At 42.5% G+C, this 10,602-nt stretch overlaps 1 protein-coding gene across 1 annotated transcript; it reads right to left on the bottom strand.

The window, feature by feature from the left end:
• Nucleotides 1–408: 408 nt before the first annotated feature.
• On the bottom strand, nucleotides 409–10,350 carry LOC104496020 (regulator of G-protein signaling 6-like; the record flags this gene model as incomplete). Its single annotated transcript, XM_010139078.1, has 5 exons — nucleotides 409–534; nucleotides 3,792–3,902; nucleotides 8,234–8,295; nucleotides 9,371–9,469; nucleotides 10,276–10,350. Coding segments are annotated over 5 exons (473 nt in total), but the record flags the coding sequence as incomplete, so codon positions are not given.
• Nucleotides 10,351–10,602: the final 252 nt, after the last annotated feature.

The raw sequence follows: 10,602 nt of genomic DNA on the forward strand, positions 1-10,602 counted from the left end.
AGCTGTTGCAGATCTGATTTGGTGAATGCCAGTACTGCTCAGTTTTTAACCGCATGATCACCACACCATGTTTCCCTCGCTTGATCTCTGCCACAAATACAGGTGTAAATCCTATATATTCTTAGGAGTTTTAATAGAAGTATGTCACACCTCATCACATTATTACAACTTTGCAAACGGTTGCATATGATGCTTGACAACATCGGCTCTGCTGAACACTGTTCCTGAGATTACTTACATAGTTCCAGTATAGGCATCCGTAGAGGTGCTATAGGCCAAAAGCCCCATTCTCAGCTTTATTCAAATGGGTATCATTAGCAATTCAAGACAGACTATGCATTGCATTTCATCTGCGTAAGAGAGTATGATTGGTCCCATTCGTGTAGCTCAAGTCAAAAAGGGTTTTACCTGAGGTTTTCCGAGCTGAATTCTGATTCCAGGAAACGAAGGAACTGTTCTCGTCCTACTGGGTCCTTCAGCACCTCATCCATGGAGAAACCCCATCTTTTCACACGCTGCTGACTAGGTTCTTTGCTGTTTGGAAAGAAAAGGGAAAAACAGATGGAATGTGCATTGCTACCTGCTGTCCAAGCAGCTGCTGCTGTTTCTGCTGAGCAGCAAGGGGAGGAAGATTATCAGACAAGGATATGGTGTTTTTCTTCTCAACATTTTACAGAAATACAAGTTAGCAAACAACACACAAAATTAAGCTATAAAGACCAGGGTCGTCACTAAAGCAACTGTACTGTCTTAGTGCTATGTACACAGCAAAATGAGAGACAGTGAATTACGTGATTTTTGGAGTAATTTCTGGTAGGTCTCATGTAAAGAATAGCATACCATACTTGAATGATTATTCATTATGCAAGTCTTATATATCTCCTCATATGTACCTGGGGATTTCTTATATGTCACGGCAGAAATTTGCCGGCAGTGTTCCTTGGGCCGCTGGTGAGCTCCAGAGCAGCCCACACATTGTGTCCCCCCAGTGTGCTGCCTGGTCACTTGGAACTGGATTCAGATTTTCAGTTCCACATTTGCATTAAAAAAGCAGGTTCAGTAAAAAGCGGTGCAGATCAAATTTCTTAAAATTATTACTGGTTTGTGGTCTTTTATTTTTCAGTGCCTTTTGTGGTGTTTTATTTTTGGATGCCTAAGTCTCAGAAGACTAAAAAGCACCTCTCTCCTCCTCTCCATGATAATCAGACTCTTATTTTGTGTCTCAGCTGGGACACTGAGACGCAGGGGCACCCAAAATCACTAACAACCTCCCTCCTAAATTATTCAATAAAACCCCACTTACATAAGCTGTTGTTTGAATTGCCAGACATGTGGCAGAGATGCCTATGGGGAGAGGCAGCGCCTGGGAATGACAATGAGGATCCTACGAGACAGTCTGCATCAGAGCGTAATCTGGGCTCACAAAGTGTTCGAAAGCTTCTGGTGTGATGGCGTCATACTATGACACAACCATTAAAATACTGCTCAGCTGCTCACATTTGTGACAGTAGAGCCATTGTTAACAGTACATATCTATTAAACTACGTCTTGTCATGTCCACAGTGAATCCTAATCTCGGAGCCTTAGGGGACAGTGGCGATCTGTGCTGGAGACATATAAGCCAAAGGGGTAAATAAAATGCCCACTTTGATTTCCTCTTGGTGTACAGACTAAGCAAAATTGATGGACATGTCCTCACTGGAAGTGCAGAGCACTCTGAATGGCTCTTCCTGCACTCACCCAGGAGCCAGCAGCGCTGCGGACAAAGGTGCATTTGCCAGCCTACCTGTTAAGTGAGCCAGCCTGGATAGTGGGGACTTGAAAGTCATGTTTGTGCAGAGCTATGCAGGCACTAAGCTGGGGGAATTTCCCGCTGAATCCAGAGATCTGTAGCTGCTCTTCTTGCCACTGCACAATGTTCTAGCATAAATGAAAAGGCCAAAGTGCTGTCTAAAACTGAAGGCCTTCTGTGGCATTTCCCTAGTCCTGAGTGCCATGAAGGATAAACTGAAGTGGCACAGGGCTCTCCACACCCAGCAGCTGGCCTTACCATTAGAAGTGAGAGGCTCTTTGTTGTCCTGAGCAAGGGCTCTGCTCTCCTAACTGAGGAAACAGCTTTTGCAGGCATCACAAGGGCTGACGCAGCTCTTGGGGATCATTTAATTATTCAAGCAAGTTGCAACTAGATGCAGATGCAGTGAGTTCTCTTACAATAGAGAATAAAATGAAAATACAGAGCTGTTTGCTCTTCTATCTCCCAACAATACAACTTCCTTTTTTCCATCAGCAGAAGAATCACCTTCCTTAACTCCAAAATCACAGCAGAAAGAAAGCGTTTATTTTAAATTCCTATAAAGGCCAAGATATCAGCTTGATTGTATTCTTCAGGGACACGGGCATTTTTTCTGGGATTTGCAGCTACCTTAACAGATGCAGAAATAATGGATGTCTGGATTATCTTGTGGGTGGGGGTTCCTCCAGAGAAGTATTTTGCAGGAGCTGTATCTGGATTTGGTCCTGCTAGGGAGGATGAAGTAACAAGAGAAACTGACTAAAAAGGAAATCCAAAATATTGTAATTATGTAAAGAAGGGCAGAGATTACAGAACTAAGGGATTTCCATGATTACCAGAGAAGCAGGTGAAAACATCTTTCACATCCCAGACCACATGGTTTTTAAACAAGGAAATCACTTGCCCTTCTCCTGGAACCCTGGTTCGCTATGAATTGGCTTTCTCAGGCTGGTAGCGTCTTACATGCTATTATTCAAGAACAGACAAGATTAGATTTGGCATTCTGTTTTCAAAGCTTTGCTAAAGAGAACTCCCGGTTCAGATTCGGTGCTGAACAGCAGCACCTAAGCACTAGGAAAAGCTGCTGAGCACTTGCAGTAGCTGGCCACAGGATGTGAGTAGTGAAGGTGATAGGTGGCACGGCGAATCGATTCAAACCTGTTGCGATGACTGCTAGGCATAGAGGTAGGCAGGACAATTCTAGCCCCACTTTGAGGGCTGTGGATTGCCTGTGATTGCAAGAGCTGTAGACCCTGGCCAGACTTTCCTTGCATCAGCATCACATGGACAAAAGATGATCTAGATTGCAGTGCTGTGCTTGGTTCTTTTTTTTCTTTTTTTTTGAGAAGCTCTCTGAGGTGCAAGGCACCGGAGGTCCTACAGACACTCCTCCTTTTCATCTATTAGGCACCATAACACAGACAAGCCAGTGTTTTCACTACAGTTGAAGCCCAAGCTCACTTTGTCTACCTATTATAATTCTGACCTCCCAGGTCTCATACATTACATGTGAGTTACACTCCTCTGGGTCCTGTGCCAAATCCATCTCCACACAGTAGGCCACTACCCTATAACCCTTACTATTCTGCCAGTGACACCTTTCATGGGATCCCAGGACAGGAGCAGGGCTGGAATGCGGCAGTTACGGGAGCACCAGAGAGCAGGATCTCAAGGGTCAATGGAGATGTGCTGGAAGAAGTATCTTAGCAGTATCCTATACTTGTGGACTCTTAGACCTGAGTCTGTGCATGTCCTTGACAGGCATGAGAACATCTATTACCTGACTTACAGAGTACCACGCATCAAGTCATATGGAAGTGGAAGGGCTGAATAATTCGTAGAAGTGATAAAGCATAAGCTCCTGTTTAACTTTTAGCTATGTACTTGTATCTTGTAAATTCACAGACATCCAACTTCCCATCCAAACAGGGCAGCAGGAAGAGCATGGAAACAAAATGGCAAGACAACTCTAACATTACTTGAAACTACCAATTCTTACCTCATTTCAATGTCCCACAAAGCTGTGTCATCACTTATCCAGGGATTGGAGGGCTCAGCAGGAGTTATAAAGGGGTCATATTCCACATATTGCTCTGTGTAGGCTATTAAACTGACAGACATAAAAAGAAAAAAAAAAAAGAGAATCAGGGCCTGAATGCTCGGTCGCATGTCAGAGAGGTAAAGCTTTTTTTTTTTTTTTTTTGTGCCACCACAGGAGTCCCTTTTCCCAGGGATGGAGCATGCAAGAATTCCTCTGCAAACATCCATCAGCTCACTGCAGTATTTTCCTCAACCTTGTCCTGTTGAGATGCCTACAAGAAGCCCAATGAGACAAGGGGATTGCTGTGGTAGGAATTCCCGAGGAGAGCCGTGGAATGGGTATGAAGCACACGTCCTCCTCTTCATTTGTTGTGCATTGCCTCTTGGCCTTTTGGTTTTTGCAGACCTTTTTGCACCCACTTAACTTGATGCATTATGAATAACTCATCTAAATAGGTTCATGTGCTTTAGCTAAGAGTATGCTTAAATCTTTGGAGGGTCAGTCCTGAGCATCAAAGCACCAGGTTATAGATATTTTTTTTGTTGTGTTGGTATACCATTTAGTTTAGTGGCACTATTGTAAAACACTTTGACAGTAGTTTATAATAATTCACTTAGAATGTAATAAATTATAGGCGTATTGGAAAAACACCTGGCCTTCATACTGGCTTGCTTCATGACAAGTCTGGTAAGACATAGAGCCTCTACTCTTCACTAGGATGAGATTCAAAGAGGTTCCTGGGGAAAGGACTGGGTCTGACTGCACAAGTGACTCAGGCATTCCACTGGAGTTGTGGCTAGGGGCACATTCTTACAAAAGAAAGACAGTATATATGAAATACATAAAAAGAAATTTGTCCAAGTCTATATTGGAAATACTCAAAGGCACTTTTAAATTTTTTTGCTTAGGTCTGCCAGGTAATTAACTAAGTTAATTGAGTCTCATCATACTGAACAACTAATCTACTTGCACTGTGATTGTCCATGCTAAACTTTACCTTTGGTCTTCCACATCTCAAGAAGGCAGGAGAATGAAAAGACCCTGTGAAACAAAGAGTCACAAAAGGCAGAAAGTTTCCCTGACCTGCTCTACAGTAATTATTTCTTTTTGTTTGTCCTAGCTCTTATCATGAGGCATTAAAATCATACACTTTTGTAACCACAGCAGGTTCCCACTGCCCCTCAGGGCACTCAGGGCTGTCTCATCTCATTTCATTAATTACATTTCATGACTGCTGTGGGTCAAGGGTTGGAGTACGGAGCAGCGTCCAATTTCAGAGAGCAGCAACAATCCCTGAGACATCAACGAAAGAGAGGGCTGGTTAAGAAAAAAACAATAAAAAGGATCAGCCAGAGATATCTGCTGTGAAACTTGAATTGCTCCTAATAAAACAATAAGGCAGCAGTGGTGCAAGTACAAGCACTAGCAAAAATAAAAGGGGAAAAAAGAAATCAAATGAAACAAGGGAGAATTGCTAAGCACATTTTGCTGATTCAGTATAATGACAGCAGAGAAATCCTTGCCTTGTTGTCTAAAGGAAGCTAGAGGCAGGGCACTCCTAAGGGAAAGCATTTCTGTGAAAATGCAAACCTGGCCTTTTGGCCTTTCAGGTGATGGACTGTAGTTCTGGTAGAAGAGGTGGTGGGAAGAGTTCACCAAAGGGTGCAGAGCTTGCCTTGAGAACTCAACTGTCTTGCAGTCAGGGTGCCCTACTGAGCCTTCACAGTAACTGTGAGTTGCTGAGAGGATAGCACAGATTTTCATCTAGGGAGCCAAGATTGCCCCTGGTAGGAAGATGCTCTGGTTTTCCCCAGCCATCTCCGTGATGCCACATGTACTAACACTGCACAATGCGGTCTGGGAAAACAATAGGTAGAACACATTGATAGTTCTCCCTCAATAGTTCTCAAATCTCATTGCCAAATTCTCAACCTGACAGTATGCAGGTCCCAAGTGGGGAGAAAGGATGTGAAAGGAAGGAAAACAAAACTGTTTCCAAGGTGCCAGATGCAGCTGAGAGATGCCTGCTCCCACGGCTAGTGCAGATCTACTCCTGGAAGTGGAACAGCGAGGAGGGGAAAGAAAATCTTTAGTAGTGTGTATTATATTATTTCGTGGGAGCTGGGGGTAACCTTTTGGAAGGCTTTCCATTCCTCTTCTGCTGGACAAGGGCTATTGTCATAGAATAGCGTGTATTCATGGAAAATGTATGTGATTAGTCTATCGCTACTGAAATAATTTATATCTAATTCCTATAACAGATTAGACAGCAGCTTGTTTCCCCCATCTCCCTCTGCCTTATTTGCTCCTCATTACATCCTTCATCCTGCCTGGAAGTGCCTTTGCACTGTACTACAAAAACGGCAGTTGCTGCCACTGGCAGGCTTGGCTTGAAAGGAGTGTGCCAAGAAAGCATCTCCTGCACTCTGATCTGCTGCATGGTCACTTAAACTAGTCCCGAAAATGGGACTCAGCCTGAAAAGTGACTTCCTAATAACGGCACCTCCTTACGCTGCAGATTTGTTTGTACTCAGTGTTTTACATTCGGCTTTCAGGTTGCACAGGTTTTTACTTCGGGTAATCACTCAATTCAGGTCATCCACATCGACGATACCTCACCTATCCTCACCTCTGCCGAGCCACTGGACTCATCTGACCCTCCACTTCCCTCCTGCCTGCTCTGTGACTCTCCACACCAAGCTCCGACTCTCCAGCAACGCTGCCACACAAAGTCATCACATAACCAAACTTCTTCGGAAGATATGGATACCATGAACATGATTTTCATTCTTTATAATTTCAATATGAAACTTTCAGAACAGGAGAAAAGAACTTTTTGATTGTTCTCATTTTATTTACTTTTCTCCTGGTTATCAGTTTCCATAGGTTTCACTAGCAACATTTTCTTCTTTTCTAGCAACAATTCTTCTCCAATTTGGGCCCAATTAAAACTAAAAAAAAAAAAAGAAAGCCTAAAGGCCTTTTGAATCAGGAAAATTTTCTGTTACTGAAAACTAATAGGTTTTTTTGGCACTGACAATGTTATATTTATGTCAGTAGCTCCTTAGAAACTTGACCAACAGGTGTGTTATGTGAATAGGATCCAATGTTCACAAGTGAATGAGTTAGTGAGTCCATCTTACTGAATAAATACATGACCAGAAAAAATTCAAGCAAACAGATCTGCTTGCTTGTAAATTACCATCCTGGAAATTATTACTGTCTCAGTATATTAAAGTCCTTGTAAGTAAATTCAGTAAAAAATTACATTTTTTGGCAAAGCACAAATGTATCTTCTTAACAAAATAGAACCAGAAAGCCTAAAATATAAATACAAATGTGCTAATTCCAATCACACGATATAGCGTATGCAGGATTTCAAGGAGCCTATGAATATTTTCTATTTAATTGGATAAATTCATTTTAATTGTTAAACTTTATGAGCCAACAGGAACATACTTTGGGGGTCTCACCATTTAATTTGCCTAGTTTAGTACATACATGCTAATTACAGGTGCAGGCACTGCAAAGCACATTTCATAGAGTAACCTGTTCTAAATATGCTTAAAAATCTTCTATTATTCCCCTACAAGGCACCAGCCCTTATCAGGACTCTCATCATGTTCAACAGAGTTTTGCTCTAAAAGTGACATTAGCAAACGGTTTGCCAAATCCTACATTTGCCTCGGCGATTCCTTTGCAGACGTGCATAAGTGACAAGTATCTCAGTGAAGGAGCTGTCATTCTCAGTTAAACTTGAGTTCGTTCTTTACCTGTTCATACTTTCCTAGCAGAACTAAATATTCTGCAAGTAGAACAGTGCCTTTATTTGCCTCTATGAGAAATCCCAACTCTTAAAACAGTGCCTTGAGTAGTCAAGGTACAGTCCTGGGACTTCCCATAGGGTTTTGTAAGAGGGAGCAGAAAATGGCCCTACAACCCCAGTATGAACACGGACATGAATGCCGCATGCAACAAGACACAAACACCACTCCATCCCCAGAGCCGTGCCACACTAACAAGAGATGAGCACTGAGAGTTCACTGCAAAAGAAAAAGGGTATTTTCGAATTGAAACAGGAATGACTTTTCTGGAAATAAACAATAGGATTGTGAAAGGGGTGGGAAATGAAAGTACTGCAACGGTTCTTTCCTTTGTGAATAGTATTTCTTTTGCTTTTACAGTATGACAGCATCCTCATTTTTCACCTGCTTTTGCTCAGTGGCAGAAGAGGGCAGAGAAGTGGTCAGCAGACAGGCAGCAGGGCTGGTCAAGGAGGGGGCAGGACTAATGCACAGAAAGGGGACCAGCCTTTGTGCCATCCTGCCAGCTCTGTTTCTGGGAAATGCCAAACTGGAGATGAGGAAAGAATGGGAAATCATGCTAACAGGGACACTCACCTTTCTGCTACTTTGGACATCTTTAAACAATGTCTCTCTATCTGCATGTTCAGAAAAGTTATCTGAGGAGACAGATGACAAGGACATTAACAATCCATGAGCTCTACAGCATGCATTGATCATATCCCAAAATACTATTGATTTCTCTTTCCAAACAGCTTCAAAGTAACTCAGAAGGAAATGGGACCCTTCCCTAGGTATTAGAAGAAGCTTATTAACAGCTTCCAACAGGAGTCTCCATTTCCTATGGTGAAGCCCCAGGGGAAGTTTCAGGAGACATAATTAAAAGTAGGAAAGGCACATATTTGGGGCTGAGGTTCCTAGACTACTCAGGGTGCAATATGATCACCTTTTTACACCACACACCTCTCTTCTGTTTCTTTAACTGATTGGCATTGCAAGACCAATAACGCTTTTACAGCACGTTTGCACTCTGCTGCGAACTAGTTCTTCACAGTACTCTGAAGCCTATGTTGCCTATGATGGAAAAAGCTCAAGAAATTTTATGTTCAGGTTTAGTTCAGAAGACTACCCTAAACTGGGTACCTAAGAAACATGTTTAAAGTTGCCTTTACTAAAATACTGACCTAGTGATTACTGCCTGTACTTCAGTGAGTGCTGCTTGCTGCAGGAAGGTGATTTCGAAGGAGAGCTCCCTGTGCCAGGGCAAGAATGTGTGAGTTGGCTGGCCATTCCTTGGAGTCATTGTGCAAATAACCTTTTCTGGGTTCCCTAAAAGATCTGACTATACAGATGAACAGTCCTCCACTGTACGACGCCTTTCCTCACCAGCCAACCCCAGCCTGTGCCCCAGTGTGCTAGCTTCTTCCCTAGCATTTGTCACTGTTCACTTTTCAGACGTCCTCGGTGAACTGGAAATTCATCTGTCTACTGGTCTACAGACAGAATAATAGTAGATCCAAAGGTCAGTATTACCCATAATACACATCATCACACAACTGCACAGCTTAATGAATATATGTATCTCTTTAAATACTACCTTACATAAAATATGTGAGATAAAGCATACAGTTGGTTTTGTTGCTTTCTCAGTAACTTTATAAAGGGTTTGTTTTTGGGTTTTTTTTTTTTCAGATAACACTTCTCAGAAGAGTTGCCATACAGCCATCCACTTACTTGTTTCCGGAAATCCTCTTTTGTAGTTTTGCGTACAGGTTGGGAGGGCGTGTGTACAGGGCTTTGGGGCTGAGACTCCTCTGTAACCCCATATACTGACTGTGAGGAACAAATCAAGAAACAGAAGAGATTACAGCATTTTTCTCTGTTATGCAGTGAGGAAGAGCACAGTATGCAAAGCAGTAAGGTAACAAACCAGCAATTTCCTACTGTTTATATCCACACAGGTCAATAATCATTCACCCTGGAGCAAAATTTACAGATGAGGCCCTGCTTGCAGATGCCTGCCGTTTGAAGGTCTGCAGGCACATTAAGAAAAGAGGGGTTTTTTACATGTCAAAACGCAGCTGATAATTTGTAGGAGCTCTGAAGGCTGCGTGTGTCAACGCTTGCGGGATGAATGCTGGGAGCGGTCACTGTGGTGAACCAAGTGGTGTTAGGTTTACGGTTGGACTTGATGATCTTAAGGATTTCTTCTAAGCTAAATGATTCTATGATTCTCTACTCACAGAAGAGCTAAAACTTGCTGGAAGTCAAAGACATCCAACCAGCTAATGATCCAGCCTTTGAAATGACTGAGACAGAGAAACAGCTCTGAGAAATCCATTCCTGCATAACTTCTGAAAATGGGACCTAGGTACTTTTGCCAATTGCATTTAGTTTTATGGGATCGCAGAGCCAGCAGACGTCCAGGACATAGAGCTCCTTCATGCCCTTCTCAGCTCTATTGGTCACCAGCCTGCACTGCTCTGCAGGTAACCTGGGAATACTAAGTTCACAGAGTAGAACAAAATGGAACTGATATTTCAAAGTACTTTTTTTGGTTCCTATTGGGAAACTGATATGTGTCAAGTGTGATTTGCATTTTAAAAACACCGAAAAACAAATCAGAAACTCAAACTGACCTTTTTTACCTTCTGTGGGTTTTTCATACGGCGGCACTTTCTAATGTCCATTTCTGTGGTGTTCACGCAGCCCGGCTGAAAAGGGATGGTAATCATATTACTCCTCTGTTTACAATCCACATGCTGCCTTCCCTTTCTAAAATATATAATTAGACCTTGTCCAAAATTCTAAACAAGAGAGTGTGTATACCCAAAAGTTGGCATCTCAGCATCAAATCTATTTACTCACAACTTCGGCATTAACAGGGGATTTTGTCTAGGAACTTTGAGCCAAACCGGGTAAGCTGCTTTTCTTTTGTATGCACAATAAATAATCTTCAAAACTTT

Source organism: Buceros rhinoceros, unplaced genomic scaffold (genome assembly GCF_000710305.1).
Source record: "Buceros rhinoceros silvestris isolate BGI_N320 unplaced genomic scaffold, ASM71030v1 scaffold30616, whole genome shotgun sequence".
Taxonomy (NCBI): Eukaryota; Metazoa; Chordata; class Aves; order Bucerotiformes; family Bucerotidae; genus Buceros; species Buceros rhinoceros.